General features: G+C 41.8%; 1 protein-coding gene across 2 annotated transcripts in view; it reads right to left on the bottom strand.

The window, feature by feature from the left end:
• DYM (dymeclin) overlaps nt 1-26,832 on the bottom strand; it is a 281,550-nt gene that overhangs the window by 190,500 nt on the left and 64,218 nt on the right. For both annotated transcript variants that reach the window (XM_037034043.1, XM_037034035.1), the window contains exons 7-8: nt 9,514-9,639; nt 7,827-7,969 (exon numbers count right to left, since the gene is read on the bottom strand). In XM_037034043.1, the coding sequence (XP_036889938.1) occupies nt 7,827-7,969; nt 9,514-9,639 (269 nt within the window). The remainder of the gene's footprint in view (nt 1-7,826; nt 7,970-9,513; nt 9,640-26,832) is intronic.

Consider the following 26,832-nt stretch of genomic DNA (forward strand, 5'->3'; position numbering starts at 1 on the left):
GAAAGCAGTAAGAAGAGAAACTAAGGTAACACACAGAAAGGGGTCGGCTCAACCCATCAGAACTGCCCCAAACAATGTATTCCTCAGCAATCAGCAGCACTGGCTCAACTGTCTGCCTGATGGGCCCAGGGCAAAGCAGACCACGCACCGAAAAGGGACCTGCGCCATGTGAACGGTGCTGACACGCACCGGCTGTGCTGCAATCTGCTAGAACGCTTCCTGGAAATGAGCATGACCGGGGCCCATCTCCCATCTAATGACTTAGAGACCCCAAGTATAAGGGCATGCACACGTGTTTTTTAAGTGTGCCAGGAGGGACGGCTAATGTTTGGGAGCCACTGTATGAGTTCCATCATCATCTCTCCTAACCCTGGAATTCTATGATTCATTCAAAAGACTACATTACTTAAAACCGTAGCATTCTTTTCTAAACAGTAATATAGTATAACAATCGAATACTTTGCCATTTGTCAGCATACTAGAGGAATTTTTAAACTAAAAAACTACAGAGGGGATGAAAACCACTATTTTTCTTGTACTGAAAAATTGTGAATAGAGGCTTATTGGCATGTATTATAAATATCACCAGACAAAGTAATATATAAATGTATAATTCATTCTAACCACTTCCAGTGAAAATAAATTACACTTGACCCATGTAAAAATGCCTCTAAAGAAAGAAAAAAATCTATACAAGTTAATTTTCAATACGCTCCTTAACTGCAAAAAAACTTACCAGAATTAAAAAGTATTAATAATTCTTCAATTATTTACGACACTCTGATCAAATACCACCCAGGCATTCAGGGTGCTCTGAGGGGCCAACAGGAAACAGAGAGAAATGCGCTGCACCGTGGAGCTCTCCGTCTACTACAGATCAACTGATGAGCATCGCTACAAGAAAACCTAATTGTAAAAATTCCATTTAGAAACAACACAAATGACATTATATTCTTACTAAAAGAGATTTTTAAAACACAGAGGGAAATCTCTATTTCTTTAAGTTTAGAAACAACTGCCTACCTTATTTGTTTTTAAGGGTAGCTGACTGTTAAATTTACTGAAGTTGATTAAGTGTGATATGGCTGTGTAACAGATAGTCCCTTTTAGGAAGTACATATTCAAGAATTTAGGGGTAACGGGCCGTGATGTATGTAACTTACCCTTAAATGATTTTTTTTTAATTTTGTGTGTGTATACAGACATGCAGAATGATTTTAAAAAGAGAGGAGAAAATACAAATATATAACGAGTGGAATAAAATGTTAACAAATCAATGTGGATAAAGATGTACAGATTTTTTACAGTATTTTCATTTTTGGAAATTTTCTATATGTCTGAACTTTATTTCCAAATAATTTTTTTTAAAAAGAGGAGGCTGGAGATAAATGAAAAAATAGTTAGTAAAATGTTGATGATATCTGAAGATGGGTTGTGGGTAGATAGGGGTTCATTCTACCATTTGCTCTACTTTTGTACATCTTTGAAATTTTCCACAATAAAATGTTAGAAAAGAAAAATAAAGAGCAAATAAAACCATGTGTATAAAGTAGCCACTAAAGTTTCTGGCAAATGGAAGGCATTCGATAAATGATAAAGGCTATTCCCATCTACCCTGACTGCAGACAGATTAGCTTTCAGCACTTGATCACGCACAGCACGTATTTACCGGAGTCTATAGATGTGAGGTGCTCTGCTGCGCGCTACGGTGAACAAGCCCCAAGAAGTGGAGCAGCAGCCTCTTACACCCCCAGGAGCCAGGCAGTGACAACGAAAGACAAGACAGCAAAGCTCTGGAGTCAAAGAAACTAATAAGCTCAAGTATAAACCAAGATCACCTCTTTTCTACATGATTTTGGACAAGTAATTTAATAACAAGAAACATCTCTATATCACATTAAAGGGTAAAACCACTGATTTCACAAGGTTGCTATGAGAATTAGGTGAGATGCATGAAAAATTGCTCAGTAAACTCAGAAATGTTATAAATATGTTTGCTCTTGCTGGACTGTACGTAGAGCCACCAAAGCGAGATGCAGCTTCTACATATTAACCCTAACACAACAGGGTAAGCGCCACAGGAAAGACCGCATCTTGCTGTGGGGAGAGAAGGAGGTCTTCATGAAGAAGGCGGTACTTGGGGTGAACCTCAGGGGCTAGGTGAGCAGAAAATCAGAGTGATAGATAGGAGGCAGTAGGATTCTAGGTTAAAGGGAAAATCCAAGTGAAGGCATGAACAAGTGTAGGTATGCAAGATGTAAGAGAGTTTTTGCTGGAATCTAGGAAACAAATAATTGAATAACTAGAAATAAACCCGGAAAAAATGAGAATTAACTGGGAAGGCCCTGCCTACATCCTGGGAGGGCCCAGACACATGGCTTCCTCCTCATCTGGGCCTCGTTTGCACGCCAGGATTCTCCTCTTCCCCTGCCGATGCCAACTACCCCTCACCATCCAAAACCATCAAGTTTTCCAAAACAGGCATGCTGTTTCAAAGGAAATAATTGCAGTAAAACACACAATACAGAGAGAGCTACGAAAGGAAACACTTTCTATATCCAGGAAAACTTCAATCTCAGTGAAAATGAATATGATCCAAAAGAGATTATAATTCGCATACGGCTTTGCAACATGGTTTCTTCTCAGTGAGGAGCATCCAAATCACATTTTCTCAAGCCAATATTAAAGTAAGAACATTCCATAACTACCAACCAAAAGAGCAAAAGTGACCACACAATTAAAGTCAAATTTTCTTGGTCAATTTGACGGACTTTCCTAGAATGTGGCTTACTTCAAAATTACATAATGTGATCGATCAACTTTACATCTTACTTGCCCACAGTACACAGCTTTGCTTTTTAGGAGAACGTCCTTTTATTGTTTTCACGATGCTCTGAGTTGCATACTGGGAAATAAGAAATAATTACTCCATCATGATTATATTTGCATAAATAGTTTTGTAAAGATTCAGGGGAAAAGTTATATAAAATGTGCTTTGACTATAACACACTAAAAGCCCTAAACTGTATGCCCTGAATTGTATATTAAACTTTAAAATGGTGGGGGAGAAGACCACAGAATCAACGAAAGTTCCACAAAAATAATCTGAGACCACCCATCCCAACCTACTCGTTCCAAAGAGAAGGAAGCTGGGAAGCAGGACAAGTGAGGGGCTTCCTTCCGATACCCTGCTAATGAGGCGAGAGCAGATCTAAAATTCAGAAGTGTTCTGGCACCTGGCTCTGGTGACACACTATGCCATCCTGGACTTCAATCCGATGACACATATCGTCTAGAAAAACTAAAACCACACTCAGTCTATGTTTACTTAAAAGAAACTGCCATTGTTTTTGAGAAAGCAGTTACACTATCTCCTCTCAAAAATCTCCCATATTGGAGTTTGGCAAAATACTCAACTTTTAAATACCTATACCAGTTTAGTTACCAAAAGAAGCAAACACTAATGGATCCAGGAGGGCTCCTCACGGAGTACAAGAAGCCATTCCTGTGCTGCCTGCGTGGCCAGGAACGAGCAAGCTGTGCTCAGCCCCCTCGTGTGAAACAATGAGGGCGGTGGCAGGAGTAAGTCGGAGAGCAAAGGCCTGCACCATTCCAGGCAGCCTGCTCAGCACCAAAGACAAAGCCATGAGTGATCACAAATGTAATTCAACTCATAATTAAAAGAAATCGAAGGAAGGCAAATCTAGAAAGCCTGGTTGCACAGGTCAATTTCTACAGTAAACAGGTCTTTTAATCCAAAGATCATTCCCATGATTCATTATTTAATTAAATTACTGCACAGCATGACACTTTCACACCAAACTGATGTTCCTCCGAGTGTGGAGAGGATGCTACGGCCACAATTCGGCTATGGAATTCAGCTCCATTTATTCTTTCAAAGTTCAATTTTTATTATTTTTCCACTGAATCACTTTTTATTTTTCAGTTATAGTTTTAATATAATATTATATTAGTTTCAGGCATATACCCCAGTGATTAGACATTATACAACTTATTAAGTGATCATCCCAATAAATCTTGTACCCATCTTCCACCATACAGTTATTAGAATATTAATGACTGGGGAGAGGGAAGGGAATTTCAGGGGAAAGGTTTACAGGAACAAGTATAAAAGACACATGGACAAAAACTAGGGGAGGTGGAAATGGGAGGATGGTGGGGAGGGCTGGGTGGGTGGGCTGGGATGGGAGTAAAAGAAAACTGTTCTTGAAGAACAATTAAAATAAAAAAACAGAAAAGAATATTAATGACTATGTTCCCTATGCTGTACTTTACATCCCCACAACTGCTCTGTAACAACAAATGTGTACTTTCAATCCCTTCGTCTTTTACACCCATCCTCCCAACTCCCTCTGCCGTCTGGCAACTATCAAAATGTTCTCTGTATCTGAGTCTGTTTCTGTTCTGCTTGTTGGTTTATTCTGGTTTTTAGACTCAACTGTTGATAGATATATATTTACTGTCAGTTCACTGTTCATAATTTCATATTTTTTCTTCTTCTTAAATAAGATCCTTTAACATTTCATATAAAACTGGTTTGGTGGTGGTGAACTCCTTTCGCTTTTTCTTGTTTGTGAAGCTCTTTATCTGTCCTTCAATTTTAAATGACAACTTTGCCGAAGAGAGTAATTTTGGTTGTAGGTCCTCGCTTTTCATCACTTTGTGTATCTCTTGCCACTCCCATCTAGCCTGCAAAGTTTCTGTTGAGAAATCAGCTGACAGTCTTATGAGACCACCCTTATTGGTAACTAACTGCCTTTCTCTTGCTGCTTTTAAGATTCTATCTTTGCCTTTAACCTTTGGCATTTCCATTATGATGTGTCTTGGTGTGGGCCTCTTTGGGTTCATCTTGTATGGGACTCTGTGCTTCCTGAACTTCTATGTCTATTTCCTTCACCAGGTCAGGGAAGTTTTCTGTCATTATTTTTTCAAGTAGGTTTTCAATTTCTTGCTCTCTCTCTCTTCTCCTTCTGGCACACCCATGATGTGAATGTTGGTAGACTTTAAGTTGTCCCAGAGGCTCCTTACTCTATCTTCAACTTTTCAGATTCCTTTTTCTTTTCTGATTGGGTGTTTTTGCTTCTTATATTCCAAATTGATGGTTTGATTTTCAGCTTTCATCTAGTCTACTGTTAATTCCCCATAAACTAGTCTTTATTTCAGTTTGTATATCCTTCACTTCTCACTAGTTCTTTTTTATGGTTTCTATGCCCTTCTTCGTGCTGTTGAAGTTCTAAGTTCCTTGAGCATTCCTTAAAACCACTGTTCTGAACTCTATATCCCCTGGTTTGCTTGCCTCCACTTCATTTGGTTCTTTTTATGGAGATTTCTCCTGTTCTTTCATTTGGGACCTGTTTCTCTGTCTCTGCATTTTGGCTGCTTCCCTAAGTTTGTTTTTATGTGTTAGGTAGAGCTGCTACATCTCCCAGACTCGGTAGATGGCCTAATGTAGTAGGTGTCTTGTAGGGCCCAGTGGCACAGCCCCCAGGTACCAGAGCTGGGTGCTCCAGGGGTGTCTTTGTGCAGGCTATGTGCACTGTCTTGCTGTAGCTGACCTTGACTGTTGTTGGCATTGCCAGGAGGGACTGACTACCAGGCGAATTGGCTGCGAGGACCAACTGTGACTACGGTGGAGGAGCTGCTGTGTAGGAGTCAACTCTAGGGATTAGGTCTCGCTTCAGTGGGGCTTTGGTGCTCACCAAGCCTGCACCGTGAGTGTGTCACTCATGGAGGTGGCAGTACTGTAATTCAGCAAGGTCCAAAGCTATCCACTGAGTGCACTGGCTCTGGACCTCCTGGCAGGTACAAGCTCAGTCACTGCCTATGGCCTGCCTGGGGCCACCCAGAACAAGCCACAGAGTAATCTGCAGATAGCTGATACTTGTGCTCGGCTTGGAGGTGCCCAGGAGAGGCTAAGCTGCGAATCAAGGCCAGCTGCCACTAGTGCCAGACCTGGGGCCACTTCGCAAGAGTTACAGGCACACCAAGACCAGATGCTGCTTGTTTGCAATTTGTGGGCCTTTGAGGGATTTTAGAAAAGTCTCTACAGGGCAGTCTGTATGGAAAAGCCACAGGTAACAGTTTGGTGAGCTGGCAAGCCAGGGGGAGGCAGGCTCTCAGCAAATCACCAGAGAAGATGAACAGTGCGAGCCAGAAGACTTGGCACCTATTGGTCAGTTCTGTTTCAGGGGGTCTCAGAAAAGGAATAATGGCCTCTGCCAGCAGTTTCATCTGACATAAAGTTGCCCCCATTGCTCTCAGATAATTCAGTTCTTCTCTGTATGCCCATGGCCCCTTCGAGGTGCTGCCTCAGTGTTGGAGCTCTGAGGGAGTGTGAGAAGTCCATGCACCGGCCCTTTAAGAGGAACTGCCTATGACTCCAGAAGCCCTCTGTCTCATTCAGCTACAGTCCTTGCTGGTTTTTACAGCCAGGAGTTGTAGGAATTTCTTTTCCCAGCACCAGAACCCTAGGCTGGGAAACCTGGTGTGGGGCTGGGACCCTTCACTCCTCAAAGGGGACCTCCACAGCTGAGATACCCTCCCAACACACATGGGTGTGGGACCAGTCCATTCCGTGTCTCCACCCCTTTGACCAGTCTCAATGTGGCTTCTTCTTTAAATCCCTATTTGTAGGACTTCCATTCATCTAGATTTCAAGTGGTTCTGAATAACGGCTGTTTTGTAGTTTAGTTGCAATTCTGTTTTGGTTCTGGGAGGCTTGAGGTACAGCATTTATCTACACCATCATCTTGACTTGAAGTCTTCTCAGTTCCACTTAAAATGCCTTCAAATAGCCCTGGCCACATGGCTCAGTTGTTGGAACATCATCCCATACACCAAAAAGGCTGCAGGTTCAATTCCCAGTCAGGGCACATGCCTAGGTTGCAGGTTCAATCTCTGGTCAGGGCGTGTACAGGAAACAACCAATCAATGTTTCCCTCACACATCAATGTTTGTGTTTCTCTCTTTCTCTTCCCCCCTCACCCCGCTTCCTTGGGTAAGGATTGAAAAAACATTCCTTCAAACAGCTGAACTCTGCACTGTGTAATTAGGTACAACATTTGCTAACGGCACCCATGCAGACCTTACAACTACCGAAGTGTCAGTCTACTTTTAGCTTCTCCTTCAGAATAAACTGAAAGTTCAGTTTGTGTAACCTCTCACAACACAGTCCTCCGCACCCACAAAGGAGAACCAGAGGTTCTGTGGACTTCCGGAGTCTGTAGGTCAGATTGTCGTGAGCAGAAACAGGCTGTACCGTATGGTGGGAAAGGGCTTTCTTCGGTTAACACAATTTGCTTCTAATCTGAGAAAATGCACATTGCGCCACTTTTGATTTTATAACAAGACCCTTCAATATATACAAATTAGTCATTAACAAATGAAACACTGAATATAATAAGAAAACTATACCCAACTAGTCATGTAAAATCCTAACCAATGATGTCCCTAAAATAGAACTGTTTCCTTACAAAACACAAGCAGTAAAAAGTTTCCAAGAACTTAATTGTTATTATACTGTACAACTAGAACTTAGTTAATACACATATTTATTCACAATCATTTTTCTTGAAAAACAGTACCTTCAACCTATTCATTATTCGCACATATTTCAATGCATAAATCACTGCACTGAATATAAAAATTATTGTTTTAAATTACTGCCAGTATGCCGCATTTACACAGCTGCACAGATCCAACATGAGACTGTCAGGAGAGGTAGCCAAGGGAACGAAGTTACTTATGGCGAATTAAACACAGATTTCTGCGCACTGAAGAGGTGAGGCAAATCCGATAGGGCTTACTTGCTACTCCTGACGCAAGTCCATACAGCAGTCCGCCCCCCTCTGAATGCTGGGAGAAGACGTGTGCTCCTGGAGGCGGCGGCTTTTCTTGTCTGATAAAGTTATACAACAAGGTTTTCACAAGTTTGCTGGTGTATGGAAGACTATGCAGAAAGAAAAGAGAAGAAAATCAAACTCATACTTATGAGAGCCACCTGATTTTATGCAACGATAAATACAATCTACATAATCTATTAAAACAAAAGGATTAGCACAATTTAAAGTCTAGCCTGTCATATGATAGTGAAGACCGGGGGGTTTGAGGTCAGGCTTGAGGCTTCGTTCTGTCTTTCCTCCTTACTGTGCCATAAGTCACTGGTCAAATCACTTCAGCTCTTGAACTTAATTTATTTGTAATCTGTATAACAGGTGAAAATTATAAATTCAGTGTAAAATAGTGTATCTGACACTTGAAGGGAGGTAGTAACATAGAATCAGTAGGGAAAAGCAAAAGTTAGAAAGCAATAGTATAAAAGACTATACTTTTTCTAAGTATGAAAGTATTCAATGTATGCATGTATGCAAAAATATATCTATATGTATACAGATTTTTTTAAATGTTCATACTCTTTGTTTTTAAGCCATGGGATAAGGAGAAGGGAGAGAAAATAGGTGGAAAGGGATATGTGTCCACAAGTTGGCGATGGGTCAGTTTCTGCAATCTACACGGAACTTCTCAATAGACTCTTGAGCCAAAAGCTCAGGCCCTTTCCCTATCACCAGTGCAGGTGCCATGAAGATACCCAGGGCAACGAGAAGGATGTGGGGAAGACAACGCTCCCAACGCCCTGAGAACTCGAGGGAAAGCTACTCTGTCATTCCTTTACATTACAAAACTCTGCGAAGACTGTGTCAACAGAAGGCAGAGGTGTGTGTGTGTGTATCTAGTATTCATCCACTCCCATCCTCACCCACTAGGAGACTAAGCTTCTGCTCAGAGCACAGCCCCACATCTTAACATGCCTGGCACATGGTGAGCACTCAGTGAAAGTTTGGTGACTAAATGAAAGGAGAAACAGCCAGTCAGAGGCCGCTGAAGCAGTCTGCACACACGGTAGTGGGGCACAGGTTCCAGCGGGTCAAACGGGACCAGTGAGAAGGGGAAGACACAAAACTAATTTCAATGAACAACCACAACTGGGTGACGGCTCAGAGAGGATGATAGAGAAGGAGGAAGAAAGATGACTTCCAGTTTTCAGTTTTACAAAGAAAACACTATAGACGGTAATGAAGCTGGGGGATAAAGGAACCAGGAAGGATGGGTAGTTTGAACAAAAAATTTGGTTCCTTGCGTGTTGGGTGCGAAGTGCCGACAGAACAATCAGAGGAATAATACTATGGGTAAGAGTACAAGACCAAAAACACAGATTTATACAACTAAAAACTAGACAAATCTACTTTTTTGTTATTTACTTTTAAATTTTTCAGTTACAGTTAACATTCAATTTTATTTTATATTGGTTTCAGGTGTACAGCACGGTGCTTAATCAATCATATAATTTATAGTGCCCCCACCCCAGTGTTTCCAGTACCCAGCTGGCACCATACATAGTTATTACAATATCACTGACTATATTCCCTATGCTGTCCTTTACGTCCCCATGACTGCTTAGTTAAAAACCCAGACAAATCTAAAACAGAAACATACCATCGGCCCTGCATCAAGTACTTGTGACTGATGCTCTGTCGCAAAACCTCCTTGTGGAAGAGTTGGCAGGAAAGGAAAGCAACCATAGTCGAAACAGCTTCTACTGATATTTCATACGTGATGTCTCTGGCAAAACAGGAAACAACACAGAATAATGATCAGTTTGGAACATGAAGACACTGCTCTTTTTGGAATAAACTACACATTAAGAACACAAACCTAAATATTCAACATGTTCCTAGGTTATAAAGAAATACTAATATGTTTAACATAAAAATTAGGTTAAGAACAAACATGAGACCCTTTCCCAGTCACTAGTCTTGTACTCGCGTCAGGCACCCCGTTACTTTTCTATTTTCCCGTCCCGTCTCCCACTGCGTGACAGGTCTATCAGAGGACAGCGGAGATGATGACTGCCAGGGCCACACTTTAGGGCCACTCTAGAGCCCTTAGGTTCATCCCTGCTCAGTTGTAATGCGGAAACAAACACTCAGACTGTAAAACTGGAGAGAAATCACGGTGGGGGGAAGAAAACGACACCTTCGCAAGCTGGCAGTCACTTCGCAATGAGAACAATGGCACACCTCTTCCACCTCTACTGCCCACAGTCTCAAGGCCAAGTCTGTATGTGCAGCAAAGTGTGACCAATAAATACATTATTCCTGTTTATCATGCATATTTCTCTTATGAAGGACTATTTTTGTCCTCCCAAGATCATTATCCCTCTTAGAAACAAATCTTAGATTAAATAAAAGGGAAACAAAATTTTGGCTGAGAAGGGAGCAAAAAACAGTAATAAATGCACCAAAAAACCTTCAGTTATTGCAAAAATTTAAGTATCATTATCATAGCAACCAATAACATGTTAGACCAGGAAAGTGGGAATCTCGACAACACAGCAAAAAGAGTAATAACTCCAAAAGAATATCAAAATATTTTTACAGAACTGAGATATTCATGGAAAGCCCAAATAAAAATACTTACTACCTACTTAAATGAGGCTCATTAAACAAATTAAAGATGACCTGATTCTAGAACTGGGCAAGCTTAAATTCTACCACATATTTTATGGAGTTATTGCTGACAGAAGTATCTTTTCAATATAAAATACACAAAACACAAGTGGCCATTTAATTAATCTAATAAAGGTAACAGACAATAATCTAACTGGAATGATCTAAATTCTAAATAGATGATCTAAATTCTATGCAAATTAATCTTAAAGTTAATGCAATCACAACCAAAATTCTCATTAGATTTTTTTCCCAGGAACATCACAGGTTGACTCTAATTTTTATTAAGGAATAAAAAAGTAGTTAAGTGTATCTTCCCAGCACTACCTTATCTACCTGGCACTAAGTAAAGTCCTTCCCAGGTAAGGTCAAGTTAAAGGAGTTCATTATCACCAAGCCCTTCTTATATGAAATGTTAAAGGAATTTATCTAAGAAAAAAAAGATGATCAAAAATATGAACAGTAAAATGACAACAAACTCACAACTATCAACAACTGAACCTAAAAATCAAAAAACAAAAACAAAGAAAACAACTATCACAGAAATGAAGATCACATGCAGGGTTATTAGCGGGGAGGGAGAGAGGGGCACAAGGTACAAGGAATGAGAAGCATTGGTAAGCACAAAATAGACAAGGGGAGGTTAAGAATAGCGTAGGAAATGCAAAAGCCAAAGAACTTATATATGTATGACCCATGAACATGAACTAAGGTGGGGGAATGCTGGTGGGAAGGGGTTGCAGGGTGGAGGGGAATGAAGGGGAGAAAAAAATGGGATGGCTGTAATAGCATAATCAAAAAACAGATCCACAAATCAATGGAGAAAAAATAAATTGTATAGAAGATGGTACTAGGAAAAACTGGCTCATTTCAAAAAGAAAAATAATGCTTCATCCCTATCCTACAACATACCAAACACCTACACTACTACGGATGAATTAAAGACTTGGGTGTAAATGGCAAAACTAAAGTTAATAGAAGAAAATGTACAATGATATGTTTCTAACATAAGCACAATCAAGGACTTCTGAAATAAAAGCTCAAGAGCACAAACCATAAAGCCAAAAACTAAGGCATTTAATTACATCAAAATTAAGACTAATGCTCAACAAATAAAACTCTGGACAAAGTTAACAGGAAGATGACAGACTGGAAGGAAGAACAAGAAACTAAAATCTAGAATATTACAAGCAATCCCTACAAATAGCAAGAAAAAAAGGCAAGAACTCCACTAGAATAAAAGAGCGAAAGATATAAACAGTCAGTTAAAACAATTTGCTATCCCTTCAAGCCCTGGAAAATGTAAAGCGGTGGCAAGCATATGATGATATATAAACCTTTATGTAGTGCTGATGGGAAAACTAATCAGTGAAGTCATTTTAGAGAACAACCAATGACCCGGTATATGTATATACACCAAAGAAAAACTCCCCGAAGTATGCCTGAGGACTGTGGAAGACATCCCTTAAGTGACCCCAATAATCCCTGCTTCCTAATATTCATGGCCTTGTGTAGTTTCCTCCCCTTGAGTGTAGGGTGAATCCAGTGACTCGCTTCTAACAAAGGGAATATAGCACAAGTGGTAAGATGCCTGAGAGATGAGCTTACAAAGAGAAGGTGGCTTGGGTTGGGCATGCCCTCCCTCTTCTATTCACTTTACTGGGGGAAGCCAGCTGCCTTGCTGTAAGCTGACCTATGGGGATGTCCACCCGGCAAAGGCCTCCAGGCAACAGCCAGTGAGGAACTGAGGCCCCCAGGCCAACAATCCTTGAGGAACAGGAACCCACCAACAGCCCAGGGAGAAATCTAGGAAGCAGGTCCTCTCTAGCTGAGGCCCCAGCAATAAGCTCAGCCACAACATTATGAGACACTTGAGTCAGACACACCAAGCAACACTGTACCCAGATTCCTGATCTTACGAAACTGAAACGACGTTGTCTTAAACAACTAAGTTTTAGGGGAATTTCTTATGCAGTAACAAATAAATGACATAAGGACGTTCACTATCGGTGGGGCTGCAAAGGCAGAGGCAGTGCAGGTGCCCACTCCGAGGAGCCACTGACATGAAATGCGGAGGATGCACACAGTGCAGCGTTTCCACAGCGACGTACTACTAGCCTCAGCCTCAGAGGTGACCCTTAGCAGTTCTGAGCGGAGAAACTGTAACATGATTCTATTTATTTATGTACACTAAAAACATATATACTCATAAGCATAACATTTTGTACTTGAGCATACACATATAAAAATATATGCATTAAGCACATTAAAACTGCTATTTATGGGTAAGTACCTAGTAGAACCTAACATATAATAGTAAGTACTTAAATATTAAATGGAATGAACCAGCTACAACTTTATATTTAAATTTTTAATACATCAAAGTTATCTGCTTTGACAAATTGGACATGTTTCATTAGTTTTTATACTGTTGCCATTTGCAAATCACCACAAACTTAGTAGTTTAAGAAAACATACCGTACTTTGCCATGTAAAATGCACACTTTCACACCCAAATTTCTGAGGGAAAAATAAGGATGTGCATTATCCATGGGAATTAGCGTAAGGTGTGGGTACACACTATACACAGCAAATACGGTAAGTGTGCTATCATACAGTTCTATAGTTGCAGTATAGGCTTCAAGGGATTGAAATCGGGTATCAGCAAGCTGCTGGAGGCTCTAGGGCAGAATTCACTTCCCTCTGTTTGGGCTGTTGGCAGATTCAGCTCCTCCTGGCCGTAAAACCCAAGTTCCCATTTTCTTGCTGGCTGTAAGCGAGGGAAATTCCCAGCTTACAGAGGTCACCTCATTCTTTGACTCATAGGTCCCTCCCTCCATCGTCAAAGCCAATGATGGCTCTGAATGACCCCTCATTACTGCATCTCTCTGACCCACCCTTTTGGTTTCCTCTTCTGCCTTTAAGCACTCTGATTAGACTGGGCCCACTAGGAAAGTAAAGGATGGCTCCCCACCAAAAGGCCCTTCACTTTACATCACATCTACATCTAGTAGATGTTTCCTTGTATTCCTACTTTGCTGAAGTTTTTTTCAAGAATGAATACTGGATTTGCTCAAATACTTTTGGCACATTTACTGCGACATCATATGGCTTTTCTCATTTATTCTGTCGATGTAGTATATTAATAAATACTGATTTTCAAGTATTAATAATATTGCATTCCTGAGATAAGCCCCACTTGTATTATCCTTTACACATATATTGTTAGATGCAATTTGCTAATTTTTTAAAACAACATTTTTCTGCTTTCTTTTTATGTGATGGCATTATTAGGCTTTAGCATCAGGGTTATGCTGGCCTTGTAAACCAAGTCATCCCATCTGCTTTTGAAACACTTTTTATTGAAACATGTACCTCATGATGTGACGCTGAGCAAAGACAGCAGGACAGTATGTACCATATGAATGAACACACATGCAGATGCTAACATACAGAAAAACAGGGAGGGGTATAAGGGGAATAAGTGGTAATGGGAAAAATACAATAAAATTTTTTAAAAGAAACAGCAATCCTGGGAGATAAGATTATAGGTGACTCTCCTTCCATCACGGCTCATCACCCTCTGCCCTCTTCTGCCTCCGCCCCCACCTCCCTTTGCCCCTCTGGTCACCACCATCCTGTTGTCTGTGTCTACGTTTAACTGAAATTTTAAAACAGGGAGGGCAGAAAGAAAACGAGCTAGAGAAGCCGGTTTGCTCCAAACTGGTTGTCTCTCTCGGGAAATTTCCTGGAAAAAAATATCACGAGAGACAGGCCGAGGATAACACCTAATCTGATTCTGACCACATACACTTTATGAGCACTTTTATGTGTTTGGGGATTTGAGCAATATAAATGTATCGTCTATTTGAAAATTAAATTAATCAAGAACTAAAAACAGAGGACTGTCATAAAATTAAACTTTTATTGATTAAAATCTGATGACACACTGCAATAAGAGCAAACAAAAACTGAGCCACAGTGCAGTGTGCATGAAGTCAGTGACTCCAAGTTAGAAAACCCAGGGCCTGCTCCCAAGTTCCTCATGAGCTCACTGTGTTGTCTCCAGCACACAGCCATCTCTGGGCCTCGGTTTTCTCATTTGTAAGTTAGTGCAGTAGGCTAAATTATGTCTGATGTCATTTCCTGCTGTAACTTTCTATAATGCTCAAAAAAATTCAAAGCAATGTTAGATTCCCATGAAAACAAAATTTAAAATATATTAATTGGGCTACCAAGTGCCAAACAATCAAGGAAAAGAGCCAGAGAGACCAATACTTGAAAGAAACCAAAATTCCACCATGCTGAGTGTGGTGGTTTTTAAAAGATGAAAAATGTTGTAAGCTCACAGATCTTTCTTGTTTAATGTCCTAGTATAATCTTCAGAAGATTTTCATTACACAATCACCAAAACAAAGTCAACTTTAAAAAGCCAAAGTGTTGTTTTGGCTGCCATATTACCCCAAGAACTTTCCACCATCTGGCTGAAATGTCCTAGAACAAACTACTGTTGGAGCAAGTTATTAGTTTCATGGGAAGAAAAAAAAGACAGGCGCCGTGACCTTGCACTGGGCTGCTGGGGCAGAGTGGAACCCTTGGATAAAGACAAAAGCCCTCACGAAATGGGTGTTAGTGTTGGCTGAGGGCAAAGTCAACGAACACAGAGGAAAAAAACATCCTCCTCTGACTTACTACTGGGTAAGAACCAAACGGTACTGTAAATGGAACATAAGTTTAACAAAAACAACTGGCAAGTTCAAAGGAGTAAGACCAGAATTCAAAAATATCAGTGTCATGCCAACACAGAGAGTCTAAAAGTAAAATGCAAGTAAAGGTTAAAAAGTAGTACAGATAATGTCAACAGTAGTGATGGCTTGTTTTAAAAGTCAACAAAATCAAAGTCGTGGCAATACTCCTCATTTATAACAAGTCTTAGCAGTGGAACAGAAAGTGCCTGGAGTTAGGAGTCAGCAAACATGGGTGCTAGTCTCAGAACTGTCACTCATTACCTTTACCTGCCAGCTTACCTGTCCGCTTCATCATCTGCAAAAATTAAGGTGAATGAAATAAACTCAAATGCCCATTCCATGTTTTCGCAGCTTTTCAGAGAACTAATACTACATATGTAACAATGTATCAAATGTGTAAAATACAGCCACAAATTTCCTTGAAACAAAGTTCAACAAGCAAAAAGAGCTCTTAAAAATATCCTAAAAACTCAAAAATTAATATGAATTGATACGATGGATACATAATAATAAAGCAACTATATCAAAACATTATGTGGATGTCTAAAATGCAATTATACCAACTTACACACTGCATTCACAAAATAAGGAACAATGAGTGAAAACAGCTCTCAGGAATTAGAAATGACTGCTACACCTTCATGAAAAGTTAGAAATGTCTTTTAAATATATGAAGAGATGTTCAACCCTGCCTGTGATGAGAAAATGCAAATAAAAATCACACTCTGATTTCTATTTTTAACTGACAAAAAAATTACACAATATTCACAAGGCTCTGTGAAATGGTCTTGGTGGGGCTATAATTGGTTTCATCTTTGCAGGAGGCAATTTTTATCAAATTTATCGTATTTTTATCAAATTTTAAAATGTATGCATTTAATTTCAACTCTAGATTTATATGATGAGTATATATGCATAAAGGGCATTTGTGGCATGTAGTATATCCAGACAGTCCAATATTATTCGGCACTAAAAAGAAATGAACTATTAAGCCATGAACACAGGGGAACCTTAAATATGTTTATTACTAAGAGAACGGAGCCACCTGAAAAGGCTACATACTCTATGGTTCTGACTACAGGACAGTCTAGAAAAGGCAGAGCTCTGGAGACAGTGAAAGGATCAGTGGCGGGTAGGGGTCGGGTCGGGTGGAAGGGATGAACAGGCAGAACACAGAGGCTGTTCCAGGGACTGAAACTACCTTTATGATTCCGTAATGATGGATACATGTCATTATACATTTGCTACACCACAGAACATACAACACCAAGGCCCTGGCCGGGTAGCTCAGTCTCAACATGCCAAGGTTGGGAGTTCAATCCCAAGTCCAAGGCACATAGAAGAATCAACCAATGAGGCCCTGGCCGGGTGGCTCAGCTGGTTAGACGGTATAGATCACAGGCTCAATCCTTAGTCAGGGCACATATACAAGAATCAACCAATGAACCCATAAATAAGTGGAACAACAAATCAAAGTTTCTCTCTCTCAAAAAACCAACAAAGATTTTAAAAAGATTGTACACCAACAGTGAACCCTACTCTACTCTATGACTTTGGGTGACAGTGCCATGTCAATATCGGCTCATTCACTCTAACGAATGTACCGCTGTGGCGCAGGGTGTTCACAATGGGGGGGCCTGTGCATGTGTGGGGTCAAGGGACACATGGGAACTCTGCAGTGCTGGGCACCTAAAATTGCTCTGAAAAATACAGCCTATTAATTTTTTAATAAGTGTTATATTATCTAGAAACATAAAGGTAGGGTAATGGTAAAGGTTTAAATAAATTGCCAGAATAGCTAAGAATTAAAAAAGATTTTCTATGGGGAAGAAAGAAATCAAAGGAATAGAACAAAGAAAAATTGTTTCCAACATAAGCTTTCTGTGCTATTCGATTTTTTTCTTGAATCAGGTGTAAACTACGTTCACAATTTAAAATAACTGGGCCTGCATCATGACTAGTATTAAATATCCAAATGCAATGTAATGGGATTATGCCTGAAAAGAAATTACTTTGTAAAAAATTGATTTATAATTTATACAGGTGGCACAAAAAAAGAAAAAAATCAACCATTTGTTGACAAAATTAAAATTTACACTTAATGCCAAGCCATCTCATTCATACTTTGCTATATGTGTATTGATAATAGTAAAAGATATTAACAAAATTATTCTGTACCAGTCTTGCTTTTTAAAAGGAAAAATTCTTTGAAGGCAGAGAGAGAATCGGCGTTCCAGGGCTGAGCTACCCCAAGCATCCTGCAAAGCGGCCTTAGGAAAGTCACTTCCCCTCTCTCTACTTCAATCATATATATATATATAAAAGGGCTAGAATAAGGATTTTTTAAAGCTTAATTCTAGTTCTAAAACTCCAATGAATATGTGACTCTGAATAGCCTGTAACTTATAAGAAAACAGGCATCTGCGGGCAAAATAACAGCCAGGACTGGAGACGCTGCTTCTGCTAATCCTTCACACCTAACGCCAGGTCCTCTCCAGCAGCCAGAGAAACTCCCCCAAGCAGCCTGAGCTGCACAAATGGGCTCCGTTCCCCCACAGATGATTCAGCCTTGTTCTTTTGAATCCCGGACATCCTATGGCCTGTAATCACCACACTCGTTAATGACTTTTTCCTGAGAAGTCTAAAATATGAAAAATAACTGAGAAACAAGTAAATTCAGTGTTTTTCTTGAGCACCTAGTGTGTGTAAGATATATACTATAAGGCATTTTTTAAGTTTATGAAAGCATCTCCAAGTACATTTCTTTCGTCCGCAGCACTACCCTGAGCAAGAGCGGTGGGGAGAGTGCTGGACAGACCCCGCCCCAGGACAGCGTGCTCCTTCGCAGCTGCTGGCTGCTCTACTGCAGAGAAGGACACGAGGTGCTGAACCATCAACCTGCCTCGCTGTCCCCTCAGTAGCTATGTGAACTCGTCTCCAAGCCCACGCACTTCAGCTTCCAAGTCTAAAATATTAAACCACCAAACTCGACATCTTCAAAAGTCCTTTCCAAGTGACGCTCTGTGAACTACTAACCCCAACTTTACAGTGAGAACGCTGAGGCCAGAGGGACACTGCCAGTCAGTGGTCGAGCCCTGACGCCAACCCTGCCTTCTGGGTTCAGGATCGGTGGTGGCTGTGCACTACAGGATCGGTGGTGGCTGGGCACTACAGGGTCGGTGGTGGCTGTGCACTACAGGATCGGTGGTGGCTGTGCACTACAGGGTCGGTGGTGGCTGTGCACTACAGGATCGGTGGTGGCTGTGCACTACAGGGTCGGTGGTGGCTGGGCACTACAGGGTCGGTGGTGGCTGTGCACTACAGGATCGGTGGTGGCTGTGCACTACAGGATCGGTGGTGGCTGTGCACTACAGGGTCGGTGGTGGCTGTGCACTACAGGGTCGGTGGTGGCTGTGCACTACAGGGTTGGTGGTGGCTGGGCACTACAGGACACATTCTGCACTTTTCAGCAATGGTCAGTGAAGCATTTATGAACAATCTGAGCACGTGTCTTGTAAAACAAACATATCTGGTGCTGAATATATTTTGCTCAGATTTCTTCAATAAACCAGGTTAAGGTTTACATATTAAAATTTTTAAACTGGGATTTGTTTCCCCATGAGGCACCAGAAATCCATTTTTAAGCTAAAAAGCTATTGTGAACTTAACATAAAAAGCTGTAATGGTACCTGAAAACACTATCACCTTCAATCCAGGGCTGGTAATGTCATCAAGGCCTAATTCCACCAGAAGCTAAACTAGACCTTTACCCAAGGGCACCTCACACCTAAGCGCTGAGTTGCTTTAGCCACACACCCCCAGCAAGACAGCACTGGGAGAAGTGTCTGGGCATCGACATGCAGGGCTGTAGGAAGGCATCCTCCCAGCAGTTAGGCCCTTCACTGCTGACCATAGATCTCTCCACATCCTTCACTCTTCCGGCAACTGGTAGACTTCAGAAGGAAACTGTTCGTGGCTCTTCAGGTTCTAGAACCATTAGAATTGTTAGCAACAAAAATTTTCAATATTCAGATTTTCCACAGTATGACTGCTAAGCCAATAACATTAGTCCAAGAGGGTTGAATAATGTGTATTTGATATCATGTTATTACATTTCAAAAATCCTGTGGGTAAGGTGAATTTTATAAAGACTCCTAATCATTTTTATCCCTCCTCAAATACTTTCAAAACAGATTTTAGAGAAATAGCTTTAAAAATACATACTGTTCTTTTACACCCTAATACACAGGGAACTCTAAACATAATCGGACCTTTACTCCTGCAAACATTCAAGTTTCTACTCCACCAAACAACATGGCTTCTCCAACCAATTTCCCACAAGCCCTCTGCTCTGATCCATCTGGTGCACTGTATTCTCATTATTCGTGCGCCCAAGTGGGCCCTATCCAGCTCCTTTCTGCCTCTTCAACGACCCAGCCACTGCTGATCACTACGACTGGAAATGACGGCAGCATTCATCAGCTGCTCCTCTTCCCGGGCTACGTAGCTACCCATCCGTAAGCTCATCAAAGGTCACTCTTTTCTTTGCTCAGGGCCTAATACAGTAGAGGCACACGGTATATTCACGATACATTTTTTGAGAATGAACTCAACGAAAAAGAAATTATTATACTGTGAAGGGATAATCTGGGGCTTCTGAGACATAAACTGATTGTCCCTAACCCAAATGACCCCACACTAAGCAACATTTATAACTAATTAATCTGCCACTTCCTTAAACGTTGTTAGATGTTATTTCCCAAGGGTTTTGGTTTCCAGGAGCCCCTTTCTACCACTAATGTCTACAAGACATTGAATTTTTATGACACAACGCACCAACCGCAAAGGGCTTCGAGCCCATACACTTGCAATGGAACACGCCTTGGCACAATGTCGTGTTCCCGTGCAGACAAGATGCTGGGAGCAAACAGCGCGCTTTAAGCGCGATGGATGGGTTGTGCCCCTAGTGATTCACGGATTCAACAGTTTTTTGGGAGTCAGGCTAATCTGAGTTCCAGTGCTACAGCCATGAGCAAAACAAATGCTAGCACAGAGGAATCTGTGTTTTCATGGGGCTCACATTCTCATTCTGAGAGATACAAATAGACAATATGAAAAGTAGTGATGAATATTCCGACAGAAATTAAAGCATGGTAAAAGGGCACAGAGCGAGAGGGGCGCTATTTTGGGGTAGGCAGAGCAGCTGTTCCTAAAACGCAGACCTGTGAGCAGAAAGAAGCTTGAAAGAAGTGAGAACGTGAGCCATGCAGGTTTCTGCAGGGAGACATTCGAGGGAAAAGAAGAAGAATGGGCAAAGGCCTTGGGGACAGGAATGGCCTGGCAGGTTCCAAAGTACCAAGGACACCAGCATGGCTGAAACAGAATGAGTGAGTGGTGTGGGTGGGCAGGGTTAACAGACAACCCCATGTAGTCTGGGAGTAGACAAAGTCCCACCACAAAAGGCGGACACACACCACCCTCCCCCCGAAAGGCAGTGAAGGCAACCGGTTATGAAGATCTCACCTTTACCAGTATTTATTTTAAAAACTGGGTAATGTTTTTAGATTAAACTATAACTTAGAAACCTGCAAATCAGGGTCAGGCTGGGCATTAAGCTGTCCCAGTGCTCGGAGTTCATGGGCCGATGAAGGAGAACACAGAGCCGATGAAGGAGAACACAGAGTCAGGGATGGACCCCAGAGGAAGAGGCTGTGTGTTTCACCCGGGACCAACAGAATGGCCAGCTCTGTCCAGAGCAGTCGCACTACAGGAAAGGAGAAGGACCACTCTTGACAATGCCACCATCATTTACAGCCAGCTGACAAGGATCACTCCGAAACAACGCCAGCAAGAATAACAGACAAAAAGACATAAAAGAAAAAATATTCACCCTGGCTGGTGTGGCTCAGTGGATTGAGCACCAGCCTGCAAACCAAAGGGTTGCTGGTTCAACTCCCAGTCTAGGGCACATGCCTGAGTTGCAAGCCAGGTCCCCAGCAGGGGGAACGCAAGAAGCAGCCACACATTGATGTTTCTCTCCCTCTTTCGCCCTCCCTTTCCCTCTCTAAAAGTAAATAAATAATGTATCTTTAAAAAAAGAAAAAATATTCATTTCTAGCCCTCAAAATAACCTCTACTTCATAATTAGAAAACATTACAAGCAATCTCCAAGACAGGGGTGTCCAACCCACCGCCCACAGGCTGCCCACCTCAGGATGGCTATGAATGTGGCCCAACACAAATCATAAATTTACTTAAAACTCTTTTTTTGCTCATCGGTTTTCATTAGTGTTTGTGTATTTAACATGTGGCCCAAGACAACTCTTATTCTTCCAGTGTGGGCCAGAGATGCCAAAAGGTTGGCCACCCCTGCAACACGTAAGTGTGAGGTCCACACAATCCAACTGCTTCTGATGTTGAGCCCCCTAAACTCCACCCCTGGGTCTCAACTCAGCTATCAGAGCAACACTGAGAACTGACACACTGTTCTGCTTTCTGAGTGTTCAACCCCGTCCTGCCAACCATGTTCTTTCTACCATCCTCTCTATTAGTGTTTTGAGAAAAACACCTGTATCTTTCTTTATCCCTTTTGCACTTACTTCCTTGAGGTCGAGTAGGTATAATAACTAAAGACAAGCCTTTAATTTTGGAAGATATTTCAACCGTAGTGGGATCAACCCAATATACAATGCAAAATGTCAAATCATGAGCACATAGGTGACTTAATCTTTAAATATATAAATGTTGAGAGGAGTTAAGGAAGGAATTCTGCAAGATGTGCAGTTTTAATCTGACTTTGAAGATAAACACCTCAGAGAATTAGTATTTTATTAAAAAATCCAAACTGAAAAGCCCTATCAAATAACTACTTAAAAGTCAATTTTCATCACAAATAATTCCTTCAAATTCTGGAAGTGTATCTAAACTGTTGCGGCGATCTTGTTCTCTTAATACTAAAGTATCACTTAAAAGTCAGTTTACAGATCTCTAAGTATCTATTTACATTGTTGGTAATGACTTGCTTTCAATGTTAAAAGTGGTTTCACAGCCTCACAAGAAATGTGTCAGGCAGCCTGGAATCCCCCTCGGTGGCCGCTGGATCAGGACTCCCGCTGGGGTCAGCACACCAGCACAACACTGGCAGGCCAGCGTTGATGTGCAAGTTCACAGCAAGACAGACGGCGCTCAGTGTGAGCATCCTGTTTCCACGTGTTAACATTCCTCCTTAAATTATACACTGATCCGCAACACTGCACCGCAGTTACAGTAGATGAAACCCTGAAGGAGTAATTTGGTTTCACATGGAAACGGTTACCAAGACAAACCTTGGAGGATGGAGTTCCAAGAATATTAAATCATAAGAAATTGTTTCAGCAGCTGGGTAAAGCTGAGTGTACATAACACAAGACATCTGGTTGTCTGTGCATTTTCAGTTCATTTAAAAAGTATAAACACATTAAAACACTGACATGTCTGATATATTAACACTGTCTGCTTGCTCCCCAGGAGTATTTAAGTGGCTGGTTTCATCAGTGCACTCATGGCTTACTTACTACTTCCATCCCCCTTAACTTCAAGATATTTTGTCAACAAGAGAAAAACGTATTCATTCAGAAGATACCACTGGTCTTTGTAAGAACAAAATGTAACAGAGGTGGTGCTATTTTAAAAACTGAATCTGGAGCACATGAAGCATCACACACTAGGACAAGTAGACAACAGACAACTGGTGCCCCCTCCCACATTTGACCATATGTAACAGAAGCCTAACCACAGAGGCTTAAGCAAAATGAGGGTTTATTTTTTTCACGTAATCAGAAATCCAAAAATAAGCAATCGGTGTAATCATTCCACAATATCATCCATGCCCCATGCTCCTGGGACACGGTCCTTTGCACACGGTGGGCACCATCCTAATTTAAGATGGCCTAAGTGCCGCCTCCACATTCCAGGAAGGAAGAGGAAGACAAAGAGCAAACAGCTGAAGGCACGTGCTCTATGAGCTCATGACTTCTGTTCACATATAATTGGCCCAAACTGTCACGAGGCCACATTTTGGGCACCTTCAGTTCCCAAGGTGCCTAAAACCTAAACTGGGCCCCCAGATAATACTAGAGATCTGCTGGAAAGGAAGGTGAGGAAGGACTGTCCGGCATGCTAATAGCTAAGTCCGTCACGAGAGTTCAATGTGCACAGGACATTTCCCCTCCCCTTCCCCACCAGGCAGGTGACTCCTCAGGCACCTCAGCCCTGCCTTCCAAGCTGCTCATCACTAGGCCAGGGCTTGGTGGCTCCCCTTCCTAGGCTGCATTGCAATTCTGGACGCCGCAACTACACACAACAAGGCCGGAAGCCCGCTTTTCACAAACACAGTCTTTCTTCTTTGGACTATCAGCAAATAGCACATTTCTATCAACATCCCCATGAAGATGGAGATTCTATGATGATAAGTCTTAAAATCTGCTTCTTGTTTTCTTAATATATTTTATTGATTATGCTATTACAGTGGTCCCATTCCCCGCCTTCATTCCCCTCCACCCTGCACACCCTCTCCCACCCACATTCCCCCTTCAGTTCATGTTTATGTGTCGTAAGTTCTTTAGCTTCTACATTTCCCACACTATTCTTGCCTCCCCCCTGTCTATTTTCTACCTACCATCTATGCTCCTTATTCCCTGTACCTTCTCCCCCCTTCTCCTCCTCCCACTCCCCTGTTGCTAACCCTCCATGTGTTCTTCATTTCTATGGTTCGGCTCCTGATCTAGCTGTCCTCTTAGTTTGCTTTTGTTTCAGGTGTAGTTGATAACTGTGAGTTTGCTGTCCTTTCACTGTTCATATTTTTTATCTTCTTTTTCTTATATAAGTCCCTTTAGCATTTCATATAATAAGGGCTTGGTGATGATGACCGCCTTTAGCTTTACCTGTTCTGGGAAGCACTTTATCTGTCCTTCCATTCTAAATGAAAGCTTTGCCAGATAGAACAATCTTGGATGTAGGTCCTTGACTTTCATGACTTGGAATACTTCTTTCCAGCCCCTTCTTGCCTGTAAGGTCTCTTTTGAGAAATCAGCTGACAGTCTGATGGGAAGTCCTTTGTAGGTGACTGTCTCCTTATCTCTTGCTGCTTCTTGGATTCTCTCCTTCATTTTAATCTTGGCTAATGTAATTATGATGTGCGCCTTGGTGTGTTCTTTCTTGGGTCCAACTTCTTTGGGACTGAGCTTCCTGGATTTCCTGGAAGTCTATTTCCTTTGTCAGATTGGGGAAGTTCTCCTTTATTATTTGTTCAAATAACTTTTCCACTTGTTGCTCCTCCTCTTCCCCTTCTGGTATCCCTATAATTTGGATGTTGGAACGTTTAAAGATGTCCTGGAGGTTCCTAAGCCTCTCATTTTTTTGAACTCTCATTTCTTCATTCTTTTCTGTTAGGTTGTTTCTTTCTTCCTTCTGGTCCACCCCATTGATATGAGTCCCAGTTTCCTTCCCATCACTATTGGTTCCCTGAGCATTCTCCTTCATTTCACTTAGTGTAGCCTTCATTTGTTCATCTAATTTGCAACCAAATTCAACCAATTCTGTGAGAATCCTGATTACCAGTGTTTTGAACTGTGTAGCTGACAGGTTGGCTATCTCTTCGTCACTTAGTTGTATTTGCTGTGGAGCTTTGATCTGTTCTTCTGTTTGGGCCATTTTTTTTTGTCTTGTAGCACCTGTTATGTATGAGGGGCAGAGCCCCAAGTGCTCACCAGGGCAGAGCGACCCAGTCACTGTGTTGTGACACTGTATGTGGGGGCGGGGTCTGAGGAGGAACAATGGTGCTTGCTGTGCTCTCTGTCGGATTTCAGTCCCTTCCCCTGCTCCCCCCAAGCAAACTGGGCCCTTCTGGAGCTGATCCCTGTGTGGGTGGGCTTGTATACATTCTAGGACCCTGTGGGTCTCTCCAATGAACTCGCCTGTGAGGCTGGGACTCTCCCTGCACCTCAACCCCCACAGGTGTTTTCAATTGGTGTTTTGAGGCTTTATTTCCTCTGGCTGGGACCCTGGGTTGCCTGGTCTGTCTCGCTCCCCAGTTTCACCTGGTTTATCTGTGCATGTGCATGAATGTGGGACCACCGCCAGGTCAGCTCCCTTGCATACAATGCCTTGCTTTACAACTGCCACCTTGCTGGGTCTACCCATTGCCACCCCACACCCAAAGTCTGCCAGCCGCCACCTGTGTGCCCACAGTCCACCCACCGCTGTCTTGCGAGCCCGGGTGCCTTGTGCATCCAGTGCCACCTTTCTGTGCTGCAACCCCTCTCTGCCCAGCTGCCCAACTCCGCCCTGCCTACCGGTCTGGATGAATGTGTCTATTTTGTCTCCTTGGTTGTCCGACTTCCATACAGTTCAATTTTCTGTCAGTTCTGGTTGTTATTTTGTTCCTAAATTGTTGTTGTCCATATTTTGGTTGTGCAAGTAGGCACTGTGTGTCTACCCACACCTCCATCTTAAACTAAACTCAAAATTTACTTCTTTATTTTAAAAATAATTTCTTTGAAATAGGTATTCTCAGCAAGGATGATATCATCTCCCCACCTGACCCAGAGAATAAAAATTAGTTCTTTGAGGTGAAAACATCATAGATATTATAATGATTTATGGTTTTCCAAGAGGGAGAAACGATTAAGAAAAAAATGTCTAAAAGGGTTCCTTGGAGAGAAAATTCAAAAAAAGATTGATAGTAACTGCTTTAAAGGAACAAACATTTTGAATCACGCTGGAATTGCATTCAGTTGCTGTGACAGAAATCCAGCACAGTAAACAAATGAGGGTCTGTTTTTCTCACATGAGAAGTCCAGGTGGCAAGAGGGGGCCTGGAGACCCGTACTTGATGATGTGGGTCAGCTGCTCCACGGCACCAAAGAATTGTCTGGGACTCCCTGAGCGCACGGTGCCAAGGTGGCCGTGGAACTCGAGGACATGCCCACGTCCTGACGGCAGGAAAGGGGGCTAAGAAAAGATGGACATGAAAATCTGACCTCCCCAAAATGGCCCAAAACAAAACCAGGAAGCAAAAAAGAAGGGAAGAGCAATAATGGGTGAACAACTAGGTGTGTCCACCACATGTGAGTTAGTGTCAAACTGCTCCTCTCTTAAACCCAGGTTTACAGAGATGTATAAGATCTCTTATTACGGAGATTAATTTAATTCTGCGCCTACCATATGTTTAGTATTGCTAATGGTTTATTTTCCTCTCAAAACTCAAAATTCTTGTTCTGATGATGGATAGTCTTGAAATGACTATGGATAGTCACTTTTGGACCTTCCTACTAGTATTCCATCTACGTTCACTCGTCTCCAATCAAACTCCAGGTTGCTATCAGAGGGACATAACTAAATTCCATCCTTTCAGCCTCCTGGCTTAGATCTTTTCAGTTGCTTTTAAGCATTATTTTCCTCTCAAAACTCAAAATTCTTGTTCTGATGATGGACAGTCAGTTTAAACATTATTAGGCAAGAACGATCAAAGAACTCCATGAATGTACAACCCGTAAAAGGCAACTGTACAAGTACTACAC

The sequence above is a fragment of the Sturnira hondurensis genome, unplaced genomic scaffold, assembly GCF_014824575.4.
Source record: "Sturnira hondurensis isolate 20B ecotype Veracruz unplaced genomic scaffold, ASM1482457v3 Scaffold0001872, whole genome shotgun sequence".
NCBI lineage: Eukaryota > Metazoa > Chordata > Mammalia > Chiroptera > Phyllostomidae > Sturnira > Sturnira hondurensis.